The 24,345-nt window shown below is 45.6% G+C and overlaps 2 protein-coding genes, 1 long non-coding RNA gene and 1 pseudogene across 4 annotated transcripts; all 4 read left to right on the forward strand.

Annotated features, from left to right (window-relative positions):
* Positions 1 to 5,655: 5,655 nt before the first annotated feature.
* LOC4341389 (pectate lyase) lies at positions 5,656 to 7,709 on the forward strand. Of its 2 annotated transcripts, none has more exons than XM_066311377.1 (4): positions 5,656 to 5,848; positions 5,941 to 6,190; positions 6,273 to 7,037; positions 7,151 to 7,709. In XM_066311377.1, exons 2-4 carry the CDS (start codon positions 5,970 to 5,972, stop codon positions 7,509 to 7,511), a joined length of 1,347 nt encoding a protein of 448 aa, XP_066167474.1. In that variant the 5' UTR covers positions 5,656 to 5,848; positions 5,941 to 5,969; the 3' UTR covers positions 7,512 to 7,709. The 2 variants fall into 2 exon arrangements, with proteins under 2 accessions (XP_066167474.1, XP_025881795.1); XM_026026010.2 differs by having other exon boundaries at positions 5,657 to 5,848; positions 5,968 to 6,190.
* A 708-nt stretch (positions 7,710 to 8,417) lies between these two features.
* On the forward strand, positions 8,418 to 10,930 carry LOC107281298 (pectate lyase-like; annotated as a pseudogene).
* A 7,420-nt stretch (positions 10,931 to 18,350) lies between these two features.
* Positions 18,351 to 20,939, forward strand: LOC136356826 (uncharacterized). Its single transcript, XR_010741850.1, has 2 exons — positions 18,351 to 18,501; positions 18,594 to 20,939. It is a non-coding gene; the product is annotated as an uncharacterized lncRNA (long non-coding RNA).
* A 572-nt stretch (positions 20,940 to 21,511) lies between these two features.
* LOC4341393 (uncharacterized) lies at positions 21,512 to 24,097 on the forward strand. Its single transcript, XM_015789060.2, has one exon. It carries the CDS (start codon positions 21,662 to 21,664, stop codon positions 23,678 to 23,680), a length of 2,019 nt encoding a protein of 672 aa, XP_015644546.1. The 5' UTR covers positions 21,512 to 21,661; the 3' UTR covers positions 23,681 to 24,097.
* Positions 24,098 to 24,345: the final 248 nt, after the last annotated feature.

Raw genomic sequence — 24,345 nt, forward strand, 5'->3', positions numbered from 1 at the left:
TAAAAGACTTTAGTATGACTTTTACTTTTAACATTTGTAATAATGTACATATATTTTTAATGAACCAATGGTCAAATGTTATTATAAAAAAGTCAATGACATTGCACATTAAAAGAGATTTTCAATAAGGTAGCATCAATTAAAAAGTTACAACAAATTATTTAAACTCTTAAGGTACACTACACATGCCTTTGAATGTAAGGTATACTTGAACAAATTTATAGACAGAACCCCTTACATTTAGTGTCGGAAAGAATACACCATTAATAAAAATGGGTTAATTGGATTCATGCCTCTATAAATATGACAAATAAGAAAAATGTCACCATTATTCATGAAATCGGGTAGATGCTACTGTAAATTAGAATCATGCCACACTACTACAAAAGTGATTTTTCTATACGAGGCCTCATCATTTTTCCATGCGGACCATAACTAGTGGCGTCTGCAAAAATCGAGGGTCATTTTTCCATACAGCTGCTTGAGTGGCCCGTATGGAAAAAATCAATTTTCCATACGGGTCTCTTAAGAGGGCCGCATGTTGCATGTGGCTCACTTAAGCGACCGCATGGAAAAATCGATTTTTTTCCATACGGGCCACTTAAGCAGCTATATGCGAAAATAAAAATTGAAAAATTTGAAACTAATGTATCTCACTCATATGAACTCCAAATTGGATGATTTTTTTTCCCTAAATGTTTCTAAAATCATGCTCTATCATGTTATTGTGTTCTTACTGGTATTATATTGGCTATTTTTTCTTGTGACTTTGTTTTATCAATTAAAAATTTAAATTTCAAAACTTCAAATAATATTTTGAAGCGGTAAATGATTTCAACTGAAAAAGTCATCAATAATAAGGTTGTATAACTCATCAAGATCTATAACTTTTATTTATCGGATGAAGAAATGACCAAAATAGAAGTTATAGATCTTGATAAGTTATACAATTTTGTTATTGATGACTTTTTCAGTTGAAATCATTTTGTATTTGAAAATATTGTTTGAAGTTGTCATATTTTGAAATTCAAATTCAAACTGTTCAAATAAAGTCATAGGGAATAATGACAAATGCAAAAGTTGCAGATCTTGATAAGTTATACAATTTTGTTGTTGACAACTTTTCTATTTGAAATCATTTACTATGTAAAAAAATTATTTGAATTTATTATATTATAAAGTTCAAATTTTATATAGTTCAATAAAACTCGGATGGAGAAATGACCAAAAGAAAATTGGTAGATCTCAACAAGTTCTACAACTTTGTTTTTGGCAACTTTTTTATTTGAGTTCATTTAGTATTAAAAAATTTGATTCCAAGTTCTCATATTTTTAAATTATTTTTTAATAACTATTTTCGCATGCGGCTCCTTAAGTGGTCCACATGCAAAAATACCACCCCAATTTTTTCATCTTCCTCCACTCTTTTTTCCCTCCCACCACTTCAAAATTTTTCTACCTCATCTCATCTCTCTCCCTCTATTAATTTATTACTCTCCCCTCTCTCTCCCTCTCTCTTTCTCTCCTCTCTCTCCCTCTCTCCCTCTCCCTCTCTCAGAGCGGCCAGGCGGCGGATGGCAATGGCGTCGGCGCGGGTGGCGGATCTGGCGGTGCCGCCCTCGGGAGGGCCGGATCCACCGCCATAGGGAGCAGCTACAGCAGCGGCGGCGGGCGGCGGCTTGGCAGCCTCGGCTCGGTGGCCTGCCATCCCCTCCTCACCGACGACGATGAGACGGCCCTTCCTCTTCCTCAACGCCGCCGCGGCAGGGGTGGCTTGGCCGCCTCGGGTGGCGCCGCACTGCGCGGATCCGGTGCCGCCGACGACGGCGAGCGGCGGGGGCGACGGATCCGCCGCCAGCGACGACGCCGGGTGACTAGGGCAACGCATCCGGTGCCGCCGCCGACGGATCCGGCGGGGGCGACGACAGTGGGCGGCGGGGGAGACGGATCCGGCGGGGACGACGATGGCGGGCGGCGGGGGAGACGGAAGCGGCGGCGGCGACGACGGCGGGCGGCTGGGGCGACGACGGCGGACGGCGGGGGGCAACGGATCCGCTTCCGGCGACGGCGTGCGGCGTGGACGGTGGGCTAGGGTTTGGGATTTTTTGGATTTTTATTTTTTTTGGGGGTTTTGGATTTTATTTTTTTTTGTTTGCTGAATTTATTTTCGCATGCTGCCCTGGCCGCATGCAAAGATTTGCATTTTCGCAGACGATTTGGCGCATGCGAAGATCGCTCCGGCCCGTTCGCAAAAATGGTTTTTTTGTAGTAGTGCCACTTCATCACGATTTCCGTCCTCTCCGTCACATTTTCCGCAGTCTCCGTCTTCATCTTTTCGTCGTCCTCGTCTCGACGGCGGATGGGCAGCTGGAGGACGGCAGCACGGCGGCGGATGCAGGAGTCATCCGCATCCCTAGTCCCCGCATGAGACATTGCAGCATTCATTGATTTCTCCGGAGGAAGAAGAAACAAAGAGTAGGAAGGAAGCATGCCCTCGCCGGCGGCGGCCGCGGCCGCGCTCGCGACCGTCCTTGCCGGCGGCGGCGGCGCCCGCACCCGCCAAGCGACCGTCCTCGCCGGCAGCCGCGCCCCTCCGCGACCTCCCCGCGAGCGTCCTCACCAGCAGCAGCTGCGCCCGCGCCCGCGCCCGCGAGCGCTCCGTGACAGGTGGCGGCCGCGCCCGCTCCTCGCGCTCGCGACTGTCCTCGCCGGCGGCGGCCTCATCCTCTCACCGCTCGCCAGCGCCTCATCGTCCTCGCCGCTCGTCTTCTCACTGTGCAGACGTGAGCCGCTCGCCTTCTCACTCTGCAGACGTGAGTGAGGAGGATGACGTGAGAGAGGACGGAAATAGTGATAGGAGTGTCATGGTTTCAATTTAAAAAAATTTTAGTGGAATCCAGCCAATAACGCGAATAGTAGTGATATTCTTCTGATTTACCACGTTTACAATCTTATGGATCCAATTAACCTAATAAAAATACTGCTCAAAATTTTGCATAACACACAAATTTAATAGCATCGCTTTGTGAAATTGATGGTATAAGGACATCCATAATATAGCGCTTCAGCAAGTAGTAAGTATTAAATATCTTATTGTTTGCATATGAAAAACATCATGAGAGCTGCAAAAGGGTCACTAACAAGACATGGCCTGGTACAAAGGTGGGCTACTTTCATCTCATTTTTAATCGCACCAAGGCTGATGATAGGCTAGGTTGGACGTTGTCCCATCTTATTTTCTCTCCACGCATACGTGTCCGTTCTACTAGTTCCGCTACCAAACAATGGACCCACCATTGTTTCCTGGTCAGCAATAAACATTACCGGTGCACTAACGGATTTTTGCTCCCATAGACTTTAGCTGTACTGAAGAATTCTTAAGGTAGCTAGCCACTTTTACCGTACACTATATTTCCAACATTCCCTCGTGATCACTTTCTCAATATGACGGGAAATAAGTTGGTAATGATTTTTTGGTGTAACAGGGATAGGGAAAACAAAGCTATCAATTGACATAGCTGATAAAATAAAAATGTGTTACGACATGGATATCAGCACAAACTCTGATAACCAAAATTCTATTAGAGCATCTCTAACAGCCTCTCTAAATCGGACTCTCCAAACACCCATATAACCAACTTTTTATTTGATTTAGCTAGTCAAACTAAATGCTCACTTCAACAGATTCAATATTAATCATCTCCAAAATAATAACAGACCCATGTGTCAGCCTCTACTACTCTTCTTTCTCTCTCTCTCCCCCTTCTTCCTTCTCTTTCCTTCTTTTCCCCTTTCCTTCCTTCCCGTTCCCTTCCTTGATGCCGATGGCGGCGGCTCGCGGTGGCTCAATGATGCGGGGAGGCGGGAGGCGAGACGTCGTCAAGATCCCCTCAGGTTGCCAGATCTAGAAGGGGGCGGTGACGGAGCTCGGCGGTGGCGGCTCGCGACGACAATCTCGATGACGACCCGGGGCAACGACGACCTCGACGATGCTCGGGGCGGAGCTTGGCGGCGGCGGCAGCTCGCGACGACCTCGACGACTGATCTAGAGGAGGGAAGGGGGGGGGCATCTCACGACGACCTCGACGGCGGATCTAGAGGGGGGCGGCGGCGGCTTGCGATGGCGACCTCGACGACGACCCGGGGCAACGACGACCTTGACGATGCCTAGCCGCTGCGCCTGCTGCGGCCACCGTTTGGCGAGTCCCCTCGGGCTGGCCAAATCTAGCCAGCCGCCGAGCGAGTTTGGCCATCCGGTTAGCTAGTCTGTTGAACATTGTTTTTGTGCTTGAATGGCCAAAATTTGACTTGGAGAGACTGTAGAGAGCCTGTTAGAGATGCTATTAGAGTATCGATGCAATATATCTTATCACCTTATTGGGTCTATGATAAGCATTGCATGTGATTTTTATGTATCATTTTTCTCGATCTTTTGCATCAACCATAGCAACCTATATTTTAAGGCATGCCCATATACCAATAGTCATTGGTCGGTCGCTAATTCAGGATTTGGTTTTGCTGATAAAACTTGATCGGTCCCTCATATATGGGATCTCTTTGGACATACATAATTAAAGTGTTTCTTAATTAATTAATATCTCATATGCTATGATAATAACATAATAATAACATAGTTGATGATGGATTGGTCGAGGAGACTAGGAAGTATATATGTTAACTACCCTAAAGTACAGTCATCCACCCCCTTAAAAAACCACTCCCTTCCCATTCTTAAAAAACCGCTCAAAAGGAAATCTTTAACTACTTAAAAAATGATGTCCCTTCTTTAAAAACCCGTCTCCCTCTCCTTAATAAAATATTACAAAAAAAATTAACTCATGATAAAAACCAGCATAAAAAACTGAATCATATCATACTTCTTTCTCTTGATCCCTTTGCAATACACGGATATGTAACTAATTATAATAAAATGTCTGTTAATGGGTGAAAATAGCACGGCATCATACTTCATTATTGGAAAAACTATACATATCTCACCGTAAAAACAAATTTATACAAATTCTCTCTTGTTCTTCATCTCTCTCATTTTCGGCTTTTCCGCGGTGTCTTTAGGCCCTATTTAGATCTCCTGCCAAAATTTTACACTCTGTCACATCGAATGTTTGGACACATGTATGAAATATTAAATATAGACGGAAAAATAACTAATTACACAGATCGTGTAAATTGCGAGACGAATCTTTTAAGCCTAATTGCACCATTATTTGACAATGTGGTGCTACAGTAAACATTTGCTAATGACGGATTAATTAGGCTTAATAAATTCGTCTCGCAGTTTACATGCGGATTCTGTAATTTGTTTTGTTATTAGACTACGTTTAATACTTCAAATGTATATCGTATATCCGATGTGACACGCCAAAACTTTACACCTCTGTATCTAAACATAGTCTTACTAACAGTTAATCTAATGTAGTTTTTTTCCCCGCAAAAAAAATCAAAATCAACTGTAGTTTCTGCACCCACAAAAAATTCTTCCAACCTTCCCCTCTCCCGTTCAGTCAAGTGTCCACCCAGTTCTTGCATGACGGCCAAGAATAGCCAGAGCCTCTAAGCACCAGCCGATCAAGGAATACATGCACAAACACTACTAGAAAAAGCCACTGCAATTCTCTAGCTCACAGCTCCAGAGACACAGGATCAAAACCACAGGCGTGTGGCTCGCCTCCCTCCTCGCTTCACCGCTCCCTAACAATGGGCACCGTCGATGCATCCCAAGCTATATATATACTCATCTGATCCATTTCCTCCTCGCACAGGCCGAGCAATGGAGCTCATCGTCCTACCTTCACACAGCTGAAAAAATTCCCTCATATACAAGATAAAGGTAGGAGGAGGGCCGGGAGCTCGACGGATTTCGATCAATTGTGGTTTTTTTTTGTGGTAACCGTATAAGAGAGGAGATTTTGTTTAACGTAGCTAGATCATATCTGAGTTGAGTTTTAGCAATGGAGGTGCTGATCCGGTGGAGCAAGCTGCCGGCGGCCGGCTCCTTGGTGCTGTACGCCGTCTTCTTATTGCTGTCGGCGGCAGCCACATCGGAGGCCAACATCGGGGAGTACGATGAGTACTGGCAGAAGCGCAAGCTCATGGCTGATGCCGCCGCCGAGGCTACCTACAAGCGTGACCCCTTCGAGGTCACCAACAGCTTCAACCGCGCCGTCCACAGGCACGCCGATCGTTCGTTCAATCAATCAATCGTGAGAATAGCTCAGTTGGTTAGAACATATGATAGTAACGTGTGCGTGCAGATCGGAGGAGGAGAGCGGGAGGAGGGAGCTGGCGATGACGAAGAGGAAGAAGTTCGCGGGGCCGTGCAAGGCGACGAACCCGATCGACCGGTGCTGGAGGTGCCGCGCCGACTGGGTGACGGACAGGAAGCGGCTGGCGCGGTGCGCGCAGGGGTTCGGCCGGAACACCACCGGAGGGCTGGCCGGGAAGTTCTACCTGGTGACGGACGGCACCGACGACGACGTGGAGAACCCGCGCCCGGGGACGCTCCGGTGGGGTGTCATCCAGGACGAGCCACTGTGGATCATCTTCGCCAAGGACATGATCATCAACCTCAAGGAGGAGATGATGATCAACAGCGACAAGACGATCGACGGGCGGGGAGCGCAGGTGCGGATCACCAATGGCGCGCAGGTGACGGTGCAGAACTCCAACAACGTGATCATCCACAACATCCACATCCACGACATCTTGCAAGGCAAGGGCGGGATGATCCGCGACTCGCCGGAGCACTTCGGCTTCCGCACCCAGTCCGACGGCGACGGCATCAGCATCTTCGGCTCCACCAACGTCTGGCTCGACCACCTCTCCCTCTCCAACTGCCAGGACGGCCTCATCGACGTCATCGCCAAGTCCACCGGAGTCACCATCTCCAACTGCCACCTCACCAACCACAACGACGTCATGCTCTTCGGCTCCAGCGACTCCTTCAGCGAGGACCAGATCATGCAGATCACCGTCGCTTTCAACCACTTCGGCCGCGGCCTCGTCCAAAGAATGCCCAGGTCACATAATAATACTACCAGTAGAGAACACCATACATAAAATATTAATAATAATAATATTATATTATTATATATATAACATCATTCATTATTATTTATCATGTATTGTGCAGATGCCGATGGGGATTTTTCCACGTGGTGAACAACGACTACACGCACTGGCTCATGTATGCCATCGGAGGGAGCAAGAACCCGACGATCATCAGCCAGGGGAACAGGTACATCGCGCCGCCAAACCTAGCGGCGAAGCGGATCACGAAGCAGCTCGGGGCGACGGAGGAGGAGTGGAAGAACTGGGTGTGGCACTCTGAGGAGGACCTGTTCATGGAGGGGGCCTACTTCACCACGTCCGGTGGCCCGATCCAGAAGCAGTTCAGCAACAAGGATCTGATCAAGCCCAAGCCCGGATCCTACGTCACGAGGCTCACCCGCTTCGCTGGCTCCATCCCATGCGTGGCCGGCAAGCCGTGCTAGAGCGCGGTGGCCGGCCCCCACCGGATCCACGGCTAGCCGGAGATGATTCTTATTTTGTAGTTGTGTGAGCTTATTTTTTCTTCTACACATACGTACTTACTCAAGAAATCTTGATCTGTGGCCGGCCGGGTTCTGGTCAATGTGATCCTATAGGTTCTACATATAAAAAAGTTGTATTAATTAAAAGCATTTTTGGAAGCGGTGGCGATGCAAATTTAGAGGGCGATAGGGCGAGGAGCATGCATGTTTGTGCGTATAGGTCTACTTGTTGATGGTGATCACGAAAGAGCCAATGCATTGTCATGATAGAGGACATGCGCATTTATGCAGAAGGCCCTAGGGCAGGAATTATTTTTTTTTCATTGATTGTTTTAAATGTATTGTACTGAAACTACATTGTTGTTTCATTAACTGCACGCATCTCCAATGCAAAGTGCTAATGTAAGGTGTTTAATATATAGTGCTAATGTAAAGTGCAATGAAGCATCTCACTACTATAGAAGATGACTTCAGTGTCGGGTCGTAACCCCTCATCAGTGTTGGAAATCAAACCGGCACGAGGTCATGAGTGCCGGGTTAAGAACCGGCATTGGTGAGGACTCATCGGTGCCACTTGTTGGCTACAAATAACGTGTGCAATGATTTGTAAATACGTGATATTTTCAACACAAATATATAAAATATAAGTACATCCCAACAACCATTCATTCAAATTTGATTTGAAACCAGAAAGACTCTAGCTTAGATACCATACTAGCAATCCACACCGCAATTTCTAAGAAATCATGCTACACCGTGAAATAATTAATATTACACAAAAGAATTGAAAATATGTGAGCAATGGGATTAATCGACTATCCGTGATCCTGCCTTGCGAGGGGCGACACGCAAGAGCTGTGCGGAACAATGCAACCAGAAATGAAGGTTGTAATATTCCCTGAAAGTGCATCTAGCCCTTTAAGTGGGTTTTGGTGGATTAATGACAAACCAGTTAAGTGACTAATAATCTTGTGAAGAAGTGTGTGCAGGTGTTAGTCCAAAATGAATGGAGACATCCAAATCTAATTAATGGAATTTGGAGCGAGAACTTGAACAGTTATTTTAAATTTCTTTTGTGTTTTATCTCTTGAGTTCTAGGACCTTCGTATTATCAAGAGGGTTCTCAACAGATGCTCAATGTCTACAAGTGCTCATAGTCATTCTCTGGAAGAGAGACACATGTTTCGCACATGCACACTGGGTTGTGCCACCTTTTTCTATCTGCCAGGAGTTCTCAAAGAGATGCCTGGAAACCTCCGGGCCTAAGTGTTGACCGGAAGTTCTCCGGGGGCTAGCCCAGAACTTCGGGCTCTGTTTAAGTTTGAATTTGAGAGCAACGTCTAGTTGATGTCGCACGAGTAACTATATATTCCAGCCTCTCCCACCTTTGTTGCCTGGCAATTCCACTTTAGTTTTCTTGTCCTTAGACTCTCATATGATGTTATTCTTGGAGGGCAACCTCCTAGATGGATAAATTTCGCCCGCGAGCATCCATGTCATTGTGGATTGACCAGGGAAAAGTTTGTGAAGGTTTTCCTCGCCTCCGCAAGGAAAAGAGGTAGTTTGAGTGAAAATTATGAGCTGAGCCTTCGGAAGTTGTCTTGGTAGGGTAATCCACATTCGTGGTGTTCTCTAGGTATCCAAGTTGGGAATCTTTGTGGTCATTTGAAATCTAGAGAAGTACATATATAGGAATGGTGGATTGAAAATCGGAGACTTCTTCCTAGGGTTTTGGTTGGTGAGACAAGGGGTTAATAGAGACCCAACTCTTTGGAGCTCCTCAATGGAGATTAGGATTCTTGTAATCCGAGCTTCGGGTGAAAAATCCTGTGTCTATCCTCTTGTGCAGTTTATGTTTCTCCTTTGATTTACTGCTTTGAATTGTTCATTAATCATTACTGTCTTTTGCGCCTTTGTAAGTCTTGGGGTTCCTTGAGAATCAAGACGTGAGTCTCGAGGAGCGAGAACCCGAAAATTTCTGGAAAGAATCGTGGAAGTTCCAGGTAGCCCTCACTGTCTTCGGGTAAGAGATGCTAGGAAGTTCCAAACCCTATATATTAACCTCTTTAATGGAAGAAAATTGTTCAATCAATCAATCATGAGGATAGCTCAGTTGGTTAGAACATATGATAACGTTTGTGTGCAGATCAGAGGAGTTGAGCGGGAGAAGGAAGCTGGCGATGACGAAGAGGAAGAAGTTCGCGGGGCCATGCAAGGCGACTTATCCGATCGACCGGTGCTAGAGGTGCCGCACCGACTGGGCGACGGACAGGAAGCGGCTGGCGCTGTGCGCACAAGGGTTCGGCTTAAACACCACCGGAGGGTTGGCCGGGAAGTTCTACCTAGTGACGGACGGCACCGACGATGACGCGGTGAATCCGCCCCGGGGACGCTCCGTTGGGGTGTGATCCAGGACGAGCCACTGTGGATCATCTTTGCCAAGGAGATGATCATCAACCTCAAGGAGGGGATGATGATCAATAGCGACAAGACAATCGACAGGCGGGGAGCGCATGTGCGGATCACCAATGGCGTGCAGGTGACGGTGCAGAACTCCAACAACGTGATCATCCACAACATCCACATCCACGACATCGTGCTCGGCAAGTTGGGGATGATCCGCGACTCGCTGGAGCAGTTCGGCTTCCGCACCCAGTCCGACAGCGATGACATCAACATCTTCGGCTCCACCAACGTCTAGCTCGACCACCTCTCCCTCTCCAACTGCAAGGACGGCCTCATCGACGTCATCGCCAAGTCCACCGGAGTCACCATGCATCTCCAACTACCACCTCACCAACCACAACGACATCAGGCTCTTCAGCTCCAGTGACTCCTTCAGCGAGGACCAGATCATGCAGATCACTGTCGCCTTCAACCAGTTTGGCTGCAGCCTCGTCTAAGGAATGCCCAGGTCACATAATAATACTACCAGTAGAGATCACCGTACATAAAAAATATTATTATATATATGTATATAACATCATTTATTACTATTTATCATGTGTTGTGCAGATGCCGATGGGGATATTTCCACGTGGTGAACAATGACTACACGCACTGGCTGATGTACGCCATCGGAGGGAGCAAGAACCCGACGATCATTAGCCAGGGGAACCGGTACACTGCTCCACCGAACCTGACGGCAAAGCAGATCACGAAGCATCTCGGTGCGGCGGAGGAGGAGTGGAAGAACTGGGTGTACATGGCACTTGGAGGAGGACCTGTTCATGGAGGGGACCTACTTCACCACGTCCGGCGATGCGACCCAGAAGCAGTTCAGCAACAAGGACCTGATCAAGCCCAAGCCTGGATCCTACGTCGCGAGGCTCACGCGCTTCGCCGGCTTCATCCCGTGCACTCCCGGCAAGAAGTGCTAGACCGCGCGCGGCGGGCGGCTAGCCGGAGAGACGATTCTTATTTGTAGTTGTGTGAGCTTAATTTTTTTTCTTCTACATATACGTATACTTATTCAAGAAATCTTGATCTGTGGCCGGGTTCTGGTCAATGTGATCCTATAGGTTCTATATATAAAAAAAAGTTGTATTAACTAAATGCATTTTTGGAAGCGGTGGCAATGCAAATTTAGAGACCGGGCGATAGGGGGAGGAGCATATATATGCATGTTTGTGCGTATAGGTCTACTTGTTGATGGAGATCACGGAAGAAACCAATGCATTGTCATGATAGAGGACATGCACATTTATGCAGAAGGCCCTAGGGCTGGAATTAATTTTTTTTTATTTATTGTTTTAAATGTATCGTGAAACTATATTGTTGTTTGATTAACTGCAGGCATCTCAAATGCAAAGTGCTATATAGTGTAGCTACATAGTACTACCTCCGTATTTTAATGTATGACGCCGTTGACTTTTTGACCAACGTTTGACCATTCGTTTTATTCAAATTTTTGGTGCAAATATGAAAATATTTATGTCATGCTTAAAGAGCATTTGATGATGAATCAAGTCACAATGAAATAAATGATAATTACATAAATTTTTTAAATAAGACGAATGGTCAAACGTTGGATAAAAAGTCAACGGCGTCATACATTAAAATATGGAGGTAGTACTACACTAATTAGCAATGAAGCATCTCAATACTACAGAAAAGGGCTAAAGTGTCAGGTCATAATCCTTCATCAATGCCAGAAATCAAACCGGCACAGATCATCAGTGTCGGGTTAAGAACCGACAATGATGAGGACTCATAAGTGCCGGTTCAAGGCTACAAAACAACGTGTACAGTGATTTTGTAAACACGTGATATTTTTTACAGAAATATATAAAAAAATATAACTCAAGCCTAACAACCATTCATTCAAATTTGATTTGAAACTAGAAAGACTCTAGCTTAGATACCAGCCAAGCAATCCACACAGCAATTTTTAAGAAATCATACTACACCGTGAAATAATTAACATTACACAAAAGAATTGAAAATATGTGCGCAATGGGATCAATTGACTATCCGTAATCTTGCCTTGTGAGTGGCGACACGCAAGAGCTGCGCGGAACAATGCAACCAGAAGTAAAGGTTGGAATATTCCCTGAAAAGTGCATCTAGCCCTCTAAGTGGGTTTTGGTGGATTATTGACAAACCAGTTAAGGGACCAATAATATTGTGAAGAAGTATGTGCATGTGTTAGTCCCAAATGAATGGAGATCCCCAAATCTAATGGAACGTGGAGCAGGAACTTGAAGAGTTATTTTAAATTTCTTTTATGTTTTGTCTCTCGAGTTCTAGGATCTTCGTATTATCAAGAGGGGTTCTCAACAGATGCCTGGTGTCTACAAGTGCTCATAGACATTCTCTAGAAGAGAGACACATGTTTCACACACACATACGGGTTGGGCCACCTTTTTGTATCTGCCCAGAAGTTCTCCTGGGAGGTGCTAGGAAAACCTCTGGCCGCTATTTTTCTCCGTTGCGCCTAAGTGTTGGCCGGAAGTTCTCCGGGAGCCAACCCAGGATTCTCAAGCCCTGTGTTAAGTTTGAATTGTGAGTAACGGCTAGCTGATGTCACACGAGTACCTATATATTCCGGCCTCCCCCACCTTTGTTGGCTGGAAAATCCACTTTCATTTTCTTGTCCCCTAGCCTCTCCCATGATGTTCTTGCTTTCCGCAATTAGTTCTTAAACTCTACTCCTTGATTTGAGAGTTGACGAGGAAGATAGGAGATGTGGTGAGTGTTAGGAGATTGTGAGCGCTTGAAGATCTTCTCGGGTTTGATGCTTTGGGCTTGTTTCTCTTGGAGGGCAACCTCCTAGACGGATAGGTTTCGCCCGCGTGCATCCAAGTCATTGTGGATTGACCGGGGAAAGTTTGTGAAGGTTTTCCTCGCCTCCGCAAGGAGAAGAGGTAATTTGAGTGAAAATTCCGAGCGGAGCTTTCGGAGGTTGTCTTGGTAGAGCAATCCATATTCGTGGTGTTCTCTAGGTGTCCAAGTTGGGAATCTTTTTGGTCATTTGAAACCTAGAGAAGCAACTAGGGATGTTGGATTGAAAATTGGAGATTTCTTCTTAGGGTTTTGCCTGGTGAGACAAGGTGTTAATTGAGACCTAGATCTTTGGAGCTCCTCAATGGAGAGTAGGATTCTTATAATCTGAACTTGGGGAAAAAAATCTCGTGTCTCCCCTCTTGTGCAATTTATTTCTCTTTTGATTTACTGCTTTGAATTGTTCATTACTATCCTTTGTACCTCTGCAAGTCTTGGGTTTCCTTGAGAATCAAGACTCGAGTCCCGAGAAGCGAGAACCCCGGATGTTTCTAGAAAGAACCCCGGAAGTTCCAGGGAGCCCTTATTGTCTTCGGGTGAGAGCTGCTAGAAAGTTTCGGTCCCTATAATTTAACCGTTTCAATTGAAGAAAATTTCATGAAAGCCTATTAACCCACCTATAGGCTACACCTTAGGCTTTCATTCCTGTCCTTAGCAGTTTCATGCCATGCACAGATCTTGTTGCGCAGTGAGTCAAAAACCATCCTTGACCAGTACACTTTTGATATCTGACCAAGGTCACTAGCAATGTATTCATTCATGCCAATAATATAGAAGCTAGTGGTGGCCATCAAAAGCTTGTTCACTACGATCATGATGAAGAAACATACAAGCTCAGGGCCATTAGGCCTCTCTTTGATCTTGGAAATCAACCCGTCGACCGTTACTTTGGGATTACTACCACCAATGTTGAGCTTATCCAATAGATTCCTGACATGTGGGCCCCACATGTAGATGGGGAAGAAGATGGAAAACGTGATGGCAATGGCATGGTTCTAATTTTGTAAAATTTGAGTGGCACGACTATGAATAGACGAATGGAAATGAATAGGCACATTTGCAATGGCACGGATCAAATTAACCCTTAGACAAAACATGTGACTATTTTATACAATTGCATCAGTGATTATAGCAAAACATGGGAGTGGGACGTTGATTATTTACCTTAGTGAGCTAGTGGCGACCGTGGTGTTGTAGCTCTTTGCGACAAATCTTGGCCTACAACTTCTCTCGGCATATCCATAACATTCTCCGACATCTTCAACTAAAAAAGGCAGTGAAAATATATCACCGTGGTGATTTTTTTAGTAACTAATCAAAATGTATGATAAGATGAATAGCGATGAATTTGATAAAGGAGAAAAAGCCAAACATGTCCTTCCTATGCATTACACACATACATGTGTTGGTGTTGGTCCTGTTGGAGTGACCTGAGTAGCACCCCAAGGTTCTGAGTTCAAATCTTCGTATGAGCGAATTTCAGATTGGCTTATTTAAGGGCTAAGTTTCCTGTTTGAAAGGCTAAGTTCCTAATTTTAAAAAGGTTGCATATATCCAGTTGAATGTAGAGGCCGGAAAAATACTCTTCTCTAAAAGAAATGCATTACACACATACATGAATGATTCTAGCTAAATTGAGGATGATGTTTAGTTGGTGGCGACAATGGCGCTCGCCGTGCTGCAGCTCCTCGGGGGCAAATCCATGGTATCACCAACACCAATGTGTGCATCTAGGGATGTAGTTCAATGAAAGTTAGGAAATTACTTATCAATTTAATTCAATAAGTAATAATTACTCCCTCCATACTCGTAAAGGAAGTCGTTTAGGACAGCGACACGGACTCCAAAACACAACTTTGACTTCTTTTTTCTATAAAAATATTTATTGAAAAGTTATATATGTACACTTTTATGAAAATATTTTTCAAGACAAATCTATTCATATAATTTTTATATTTTCAAACTCAACAACTTGAGAGTTATTCATGATTTATACTTCCAAGGTTTGACTTAAACATTGTCCTAAACGACTCCCTTCGTGAGTATGGAAGGAGTAATAAGTAATCATGGCATGGAGCAGCATTGAATCAGAGTAAGCTCTGTTTTCTGTGTAGCATGCATTCATTTGATTTGAACCTTAACATTCAGAAATTACTAAATCTCACAATGAAGCATATTGAGTTTTTAGAGAATGTCTACTGCCATTACATGAATACGGTTCACAAGCTAAGGAAGCTAAATGTCGATGCATAAAACTAAAACTAAGAAGTCCTAAGCAACAGAGACCATGGAGAAATTAAGTACTGGAATTTCGTCCCTTCATCTCCAGCAATTTCATAAGCAAAGTACATGATAGATACACGAATGGGAAGATCAGTAGATCCTAAATGAATAGCAGCAGAATAGAATCAAGAGTAAAGTGCACGGGCGGTCCTTAAACTTGTAGGGGTATGTCATTTAGGTCTCTAAACTCTCAAAATGCATATCCAAGTTCCAGAACTTGTCATAGTGTGTCATATAGGTCCCAAATCGCCACAACCCTTCAGGATCCTACGTAGCGTTGATGTGGCATGCCACACGTACATGATATGGCATTATTTTGACGGACAAATGGAACCCATTTAATTTTTTCTTTTGTCTTTTTCTTCTTCTTTTTTTCCCCTTTCTTCTCCTTTCTCTGTGACCCATGCAGAAAAAAGGAAAAAAAAGAAGAATGAGAAGAAAACAAAAAAGAAAAAGAAAAGAAGAAGAAAAAAGAGAAAAGAACACGTCACGTCCATGTGGCATTGCCACATCAGCGCCATGTAGGATCCTAGAGATGATGTGTCAATTTAGGATCTAGATGATACACTTTGACAAGTTCTGGGATCTGGATATACATTTTGAGAGTTTACGAACATATATGACACAACCCTACAAGTTTAAGGTTTGCCAATACACTTTTCTCTAGAATCAAAATGAATGACCATGCTTTGGCACTAGCTAAACATTTGTACTATATTTAGGCTGTGTTTGCTCCAGCGTGTTCCCAACCGCACGGATAACGGAACGGTCCATTAGCACATAATTAATTAAGTATTATCTATTTTTTTAAAAAAATGGATCAACGTGATTTTTTTAAGCAACTTTCGTATAGAAACATTTTTAAAAAACACACCGTTTAACAGTTTAAAAAACGTGCGCGCGGAAAACGAGGAGATTGAGTTGGGAAATCTGGGCTAAGAACACAGCCTTAAGGCTACCACAAACTCTATCAAGGCTTGTAGTGACAACCAGTGGTTCCAACAAAACATGGGATTGATTATTTTACCTTCGCAAGCTGGTGGAGACCAGGACGTTGCAGTTCTTCTCGGCAAATCCGTGCATCACCAACACTAACACATGCACATGAAGCTATACAATTGTTCTTATCCCTCATCTGACTGTCGTCGCCGTTGCCGTTACCTTGACCGCTACGCCACCAGTGTATACATGACAATTGCCCATTTGACTGTAGGATACCTCCATGAGAAGAAAAAGAAGATTGGGGGACAAAAGGAGAAGATGATGGAGAGGAACATGTGAGATGGAGCCAAGAGACAGAGGAGGACGATTGAGCCGTGCTTCCTCGCTCCTCTAGCTAGCTGGCAGCTTGCTCAACCAACCACTGGCCGCCATAGGAGAGGGGACATGGAGAAAATGAAAGGATTAGGGTTTTCCAGAGTGGGGTTTGTACTTTTATACTCAATGGAGGTAACCATGAGCTTGTGTTTGGACCTTGGACTAAGATGAAAATTTGAATTGGACCAAAATTTTTTTTGTTAAGGGCTTTTATCTTAGGTTACACCGAAATAGGCAACTTAAAGTCGAATATACATATAGGGTTGTCAGAAAAGCTCGAAGCATTTGAGCTTGCCAAGCTCGACTCGAGCTTCACACGAGCCGAGCCCGAGCCTGTTGTGAGATTCACAAGCCTTAACGAGCTGAGCTCGAATAGCTCGTCGAGCTCAGCACTCATGCATGGTAGTGTTAGTCAGTACCGTAGACCCTTTTGTTACTTAGCTTGAACTTTTTTTATTTGTCTAAATGCTATGCTACCCAAGACATGTCACAACGAAGGCACATGTATGCTCAAAGTGCCTACATGTAGTACCTACCATGTAGCCTATATTACTGCCTTGTAAAAGCTTGTACTACTCTATGGTATGGTGTGCAGTTTTCTACATCTCCATCAATGCTCTGTTGCCATCCACTAGTATTTTTCCCCATAAAAGTGTGTGCATAGCACAACTTGTCACTACTACAACCATTTGTTTTGAGCACAGATTTTTGTTTTCAACCTATACCTCACAAGCTTGTGAAAGCTCGAGGCTCGGACGGGCTGAGTATGAGCTTACCTCTAAGCTCAAAGAGCGATAAGGCTTGGTTCAAGCTCGGCTTGAGTCTGTATCGAGCTCGAGCTTACCCAGACAAGCTCGCTTGAGCTCGGCTTGTTGACAACCCTATACACGTACACGCTCGCAGTATTAGTTGCCACCTGTCTAGGGTTTACGATTCCGAGATGGCCGTCCGTTTCGGGCTATGGCGGAATGACGGTTTTCAAGAAATCCGGTGGAAAACCGGTAGATTCCGAACAAATTTCATTGACCAAAATTTGAATATAAATTCCTTGAGTTTAACGTTAAGCTCACGAAAACCGGTCGGCTTTGACGAATTCCAAGCGAAATCATTGAAATTTCAATCGGTAACTAGAAAAAGAGGTAAACTGAAATTGTTTTCCTTATTTTAATTCGTTATTCTTTTCTTTCCTACTGTAAATTTCAGTAAAAATACGGAATACATCAATTTTTTTCGAAAATTTATATCCCAATAGGTTATATGAATATCATACTATTTAGAAGATTTTTTTGATTTTTCCCCTATTATCAATTAAAATTTGAATTTGGATGAAACTCATCAAAATCTTAGATGGTTTCTACTTTCCATCCTCGTCGAAACCTCGAAATTTTGCGAAATTCGACCGGTTTTCGTCGGCATTGCGAACTTTGCACCTGTCCGATGGAGTGAGCACACTAGAGGTGGCCAAACGGGCCGGGCCAAACGGGCGGCCCGGGGCACGGCCGAACCTGTAGCAGGCACGGCCCGGCACGGCCTGCTACAGTAACGGGCCGTGCCGGCACGGCACGAGTAGCCGTGCCGTGCTTGGGCCGCTGGCCGAGCCCGCGGGCCGGCACGGCACGGCACGGCTACTGTAGCGGCACGGCACGGCACGGCCCGCGGCACGGCACGGCCCGTTTCGCCGGCGGCCCGTCAGGCCGAAAGCGGGCCAGCGGCGCACTGACAGGGCGGGCGACGGTCGAATGGGAAGGCGCCACGTGGCACTAACGGCTATTTGACTGTTCAAATTTGAAAATAACCGTTGGGAGGCTAAAAAATTCATAAAAATTTCGAAAAAATTCCAAAAAATCTCAAATTTCGCCCTATAAATAGGGCATGAACCCCAGCCATTTCTCCTCATCCCACACTCCTCATCTTGTGCCCTCAAGTGTTTTAAGTGCTCTCTTTGTTCTCAAGTGTGCATTTTTTTTGATTTTGACAAAATTTGCTCAAATTTTGTCAAAAATCAAAATTAGTTTCGTAGTTCAACAGTTTGATCGCAGAGGTTTGAAGAGCTCGCGGTTGGAAAGATGTAAGTAATATTCAAATTTGTGTATTATTTGTATTGTGTTTGTGAATTCAATAAATATTCGAAAATTTGTTTATGTCGGTTTAAATTTTCAGAATGGATCCGAACTTTCCATACCAGTCGCCGTCGTTCACCTTGGGTGATTTCGACCCCAACTACATGTCGGGGTTTGACGATACCTCCGGATCGGCTCCAACTCCACCATCTGTGGAGGAGGTACCGGTTCATACGGCTGTCGTTGAGGAGGTACCGGTTCAGGCGGCGACAGCTTCGGAAGGATTTTCCGGAACCGCGAGCGGAAGTGTTTCGACACACACCGGCTCGAAGAGATCGAGAACCTCCGGTGTGTGGCAAAACTTCGACGAGATAAAGGAAACATGCCCCGACGGAAGGGAGGTATCGAAAGCCCGTTGTAGAATATGTAGGCAAATTTTATCTGCTCGTTCTTCTGGTGGTACAGGTCACCTCAAGCGCCATGCAGAGTCGTGTGCCAAGAAGCAAGGAATACAACTCCGGCAGCAGCAACTTATGGTAAACCCAGACGGTACGGTACGCAGTTGGGAGTACGATCCCATGGTTGCTCGGGAATCTCTTGTCCGGTTAATCGCCAGGCAAGATTTACCCCTGAACTTTGGGGAGTTCCCTGCTTTTGAACATTACATTCAGCAATCTCATAACCCTAGGTTTAAAGCTGTGAGTAGGCAAACATCAACTAGAGATTTAGAGAATGTTTATCACAAGGAAGCAACTGCACTTAAGGAACTGTTTAGTACATGTACTTTCTCTGTTAGTGTTACTTCAGATATATGGAGTAGTAGAGCTAGAGAGGATTATCTTAGCGTAGTTGTTCATTTTGTTGATGATGATTGGCAATTACAAAAGAGAGTTTTAGGGCTTAGGTTAATAGATGTCTCACATACAGGAGAAAACATAGCTGAAAGAATTAGGGAAGTAATTAATGAATTTAATCTTGCTGATAAAATATTTGCTGTCACCCTAGATAATGCATCTGCTAATTCTAGGGCTATTGAAATATTGCAACCTTTATTTTGTGTGTATGCTCAATCTTTTCTACTCCATCAGCGTTGTGCATGTCATATAATTAATTTGATTGTTAAGACTGGCATGAAGAGGGTAGGTGACCACATCGATGCTGTTCGTCAAGCAATCGCGTGGTTAACTGCTTCTAACCCGCGGATTGCTGCATGGAAGAGGTTTTGCAATGCGGCCGGTGTGAAAGCTCGTAAGTTTGCCACCGATGCAGAGCATCGGTGGAATGCAACGTATTTAATGTTAAAAGTTGTTTTACCTTATAGTAGTTTACTTTCTGATTTTGTTCAGTCACGTGGTGGCCCAAGAAACAGTGACGGGTCTTCAGTACTGAACGAGCATGTTTGGGCAATTGTCCAAAAATTTCACCAATTTCTAGAAACTTTTTATGATTGTACTATAACTTTGTCACAAGTTTATTATCCAACTGCTAATATAATTTTGCACAACCTTCTTGAAATTGCTAATTTATTTAAAGAATACGAAAATGATGACGTTCTAACTGAACCTGTCTTTCACATGAAACAAAAATATTTGAAATATTGGAAAAATATACCTATGTTGTATGCTTTTGCTTTTGTTTTAGATCCTAGGTGTAAATTAAGGGGATTGTCTGCTATTTTATCACTTGTTGGAGATACTATAGGTGTAGATTATAGTTCTTTTTATACTGAGGTTAGACGTAAATTATATGAGGTTTTTGGAAGATATGAAGTAAAGTTTCAGGAAGTTCGCCAGCAGAGACCCCCTCCTATCCCCACTACAGGTAAGAAGAAGATACAGTGGGGTAGGATTTGGGGTGGATCGTCTTCAATCCAAGGTGGTGGCAGTTCGTCGGCTACAAGTGGAGACGCCTCTTCGCATGTTGTGGCCGAAGAGTTGTCCGGTTATTTGGACAGCGACGCTATCCACCACGAAGCACAAGATTTCAACGTCCTCGGGTGGTGGAATGACCACAAGATAACATATCCTGTGCTTTCAAAACTAGCACGGGATGTGTTGACGGTGCCCGTGTCGACGGTGTCCTCCGAATCGGCCTTCAGTCTATGCGGCCGAATCATCGAAGACCGGAGGACGACTCTGCGCAGCGACCACGTCGAAATGCTACTAAGCGTTAAAGACTGGGAGCTTGCTCGACAACATGCCCAATACACTGCGGACAACCAAGAATTGGCCGCCCAGTTCGAGCAACTCTACCTGGATCCAGACCAACCCCAGTAGAATTTTGTTAGAAGTAGTTCTGACCTTTGAGCTGTACTCTTTTCTTTGTCATGGTTTTCTCATTTTCCCCTATGAGTTTTTACATGACAAAGTTTTTAACGAGGCAGCATGTATCATTGTATCCTGTAATGATATAAACATCAATAAAGGTCATTACTATTTTTAACAAATTCTTTTGCAATATTTTCGCAAGTGTGGATTTATCTTTAAATTATTTCAAAATAATGAATCACAATCTATATTTTTAAATTTTTCAACACAACAAAAAAATACCATTTTTTCTTTTTTTTAACATTAGCAAATCATTACTTTTTTTAAAAACTTTTATTTCCATTTTTTAAATACCATTTTTTCATTTTTTAACATTAGTAAATCATTACTTTTTTTTAAACATTTTATTTCCATTTTTAATTTTTTTTTCCTTATACATTTCCTTTGCTTTTTTTTAAAAAAAAAACACTGTGCACTGGGCCTCAGCTGCCGGCCTGCCTTCACGGGCCGCCGTGCCCCGAACGGCCCGTGGGCCGCAGGCGTGCCGTGCCGGCACGGGCACGGCCCGGCCATCCACGGGCCGTGCTTGGGCCGGCGGCTCGGCACGTGGGCCGGCACGGCACGGCCCGTTTCATCAGCCGTGCCTAACGGGCCGTGCCGAAACGGGCCGTGCCGGACCCGTGCCCGTGCCGGGCCGGGCCGTGCCGCCCGTTTGGACACCTATAGAGCACACACAATCGATCAACGTCTCGTGCAACAGAAGATCCCCATCTCAGTGCGGATCGTCGTCATCACAGTCTCCTTCCCCATCTCAGACTCAGATCGATCTAAACTCTTCACTGAACCCAGCCGCCGCCGCCGCCGCCGGCTGCCCCCCTCCGCCGCTCACCGGCGACCAGCCATGGCTCGAGCCCCTTCCTTCCTCCTCCTCCCCTTACTCCTCCTCGTCTCCTCCTCGCTCACGCCCGCCGCCACGGCGGCCGCGTTTGTCGGCCTCGACTCCTTCCTCGCGGCGGCGGCCGCCCGCGACCCCTCCGCCGGCAACGACACCTTCGGCGCCCTCCCCGCCGCGCTCCTCCGCCAGCTCTCGACCCCGTCCCCGCTCCTCCCCACCCGCCTCCTCTCCCTCTCCGCGCAGGTCCCCGTCACCGTCCGCCTCGCCGGCGCCTCCTTCCCGCCCGCCACCGGCCGCCTCCTCGAGTCCTTCGTCAACTCCGCCGTCTCCTCCTCGCGCTTCCTCTCCAGCCGCCGCCCGCACCGCCTCGCGCTCTCCCACAAGATCCACCTCGAGGTCGCCGCCTCCTCCTCCCAGCTCGCGCCCCGCGCCGCCGCCGCCGTCCGCGCGCACCTCGACTCCTCCGCGGCGCCGTTCCACGCCGCCGCGCTCTCCTCCGTCCCTTACTCCGTCGTCGACGACCTCGTCGCCGAGGACTACCGCGCGCTCGTCGACACCGGCTCCGCCCCGTCGGTGTACATCTACCTGCTCAACCTCGGCCCGCAGCCGCGGCCGTACGCCTACACCGCGGCATCGTCGCCGGCCGATGCGCATTCACCTGGCTTCTCCCGCTGCCTCGCCCCCGTCTGGGCTGGCAAGGAGCGGTACATTTGGATCGACCTGGGTGCAGGGCCGGTGGACTATGGCCCTGCGCTCTCCGGTGAAGGCGTGCTCCCCCGTGGCGAGTTCCACCCTCTCGCCGCGCTCCACGGCCGGCCGAGGTCGGAGAAGGCATTGGTTGCTGATCTTGCTTCGCTGGTGCTCAGTGCTTACAAGTCATTGCTAGTGCCTTCGCTCAGAATTCCAGTGCATTACGAGAGCTCGTTGCTGGTTCAGGTCTTTCACATCCATGGACACGAGAGGGATACGTCCGGGCTTGATTGGGGTTCGATCGAACAGTCGATTCGTGATGGGAATCTGGCATATGAAGGGCAGAGGTTGAAGTTTGATTTGAACAGGATCAGGTTCTCTGACTGCCCAATTTGCTCGTTTGCGGTTGCGCGGTCGACAACCTCGTTTACGTCCAGGTTCTTGTTTGATAATTACACGCTGATTGTGAGTGAATACTTGGACTCCAAGCGGATGAGGCAGGTGCTGTCTGACTCGTTGGAAGAGTTGCACAAGGTGGCTGGTGTTCATGATAATGATGACTATGACAAGGTTGTGCCAGTTTTTGTGTTTGATTTAGATTATGATAAGCTTCTGTTGCTAGATAGGTATCACCAGGCAGTGGCTTTTCGTGATATGGTGATTTCTGTGAGGACAAGGAGCTCACAGACGGTCAGCGACTACAGCTGTAATGGTCGACATGTGATTACAATGACTAGGAATCTTGACCGGCCGATCATCGCTTCAGTTCTGCAGAGCATGTGGGGTGTGTCACCGACACACCAGTCATGGAGCCCTGAGCACAATGCTACCGTCGTTGACTACACTTGGAGCACTGGACATACACCATTTGGCCCATTCTCAGAGACCAAATCGCTTTCTTTTGTGCAGAAAGATGCAGCCCGTAGGAATGTTCTTCTAACCACTCTGAACTACACAATCACAAGCGCTATTGATGTTTTGGAGTCAATGGCTGCGCATGGTGGAGAGAGTATACTCCTTAGAAGGAAAAGGCGTGTTGAATTCATTCAAAGATGGAATCTGCTCACTTATAAACTGGAGAAGGTGGTCTCAGCCATGTCCCGCCTCGACTACAATAAAGCGATGTACTTTCTGAGATCGTCAGATCATGATCTGTTTGCCGTCCACACTTTGGTGTATCAGGCGTCTCAGGAGTTGGAGGCTTCTCTGGTTTGCTTCAAAGATCCACCATTTCCCTGGTTGTCAGTTTCCATGTCTGGAATTTTCGTTTTTGGTTTCTTTTATGTTTACTCGAAGAGAGATAAATTGTTCAGGAGCAAAAGGAAACAGTTTTGACTGCACTTCAGTTCACGGATACTGTTTGAATGCTCATCTTGATACCATAGTCAGGATTCAGAAAAGTTGCATCCTTGCATAATACATGGAGATGTCACTGGATGCATGAAACGGGTGCATCTTGTTTTAAACAGATGAATTCACTTGTACGAGATATACTGGATTTCCTTAGGAAGCACTACTTCCACTAGTTTTGTAAGTTGCATGTGCCCAATTCACTCGGTACATACTGTTGATCTAGATTCTGGAGACATGCATATATGTTTTCTATTCTTGACTAGCTTAATTACTGTCATACTTGCTGGGTGCATAACCTATGTGGGATGCTGTGCTCAATTGATCATGTGTAATTTCGAGATGTCAATTTTTCTAAACAATGCCTTTGCAGGATATTTTAAGCTGATTCTTTAAGAACTATGATTGTGGCTTATATTCGCAAAGTTGGTTGTAAGTCAATAGGGTTTTTAGTCCAGTTCCTTTGTAGCACTCTTTGTTTTTTATCTGCTTGTTATTCTCTCAATTCTTTGTTTCTATTCAAGTGCCTCAGCCTGTGAAAGTATGCAAGTTTATCCCAAACGAGATGTGTGCTTGTGCTCTAGTGACTCTTTAGAGCCTATAAATTAGATCATTGCCTGATAATAGTAACTGTAATCATTTTAGCTAAT

This window comes from Oryza sativa, chromosome 6 (assembly GCF_034140825.1).
Source record: "Oryza sativa Japonica Group chromosome 6, ASM3414082v1".
Taxonomy (NCBI): Eukaryota; Viridiplantae; Streptophyta; class Magnoliopsida; order Poales; family Poaceae; genus Oryza; species Oryza sativa.

Coding starts and splice junctions, on each gene's coding strand:
- LOC4341389 (XM_066311377.1), top strand. CDS start 5,970: ATGGAGGTGCTGATCCGGTGGAGCAAGCTGCCGGCGGCCGGCTCCTTG. Junction 6,191..6,272: donor TTCAACCGCGCCGTCCACAG/GCACGCCGATCG, acceptor GTGTGCGTGCAG/ATCGGAGGAGGAGAGCGGGA. Junction 7,038..7,150: donor CTCGTCCAAAGAATGCCCAG/GTCACATAATAA, acceptor TGTATTGTGCAG/ATGCCGATGGGGATTTTTCC.
- LOC4341393 (XM_015789060.2), top strand. CDS start 21,662: ATGGCTCGAGCCCCTTCCTTCCTCCTCCTCCCCTTACTCCTCCTCGTC.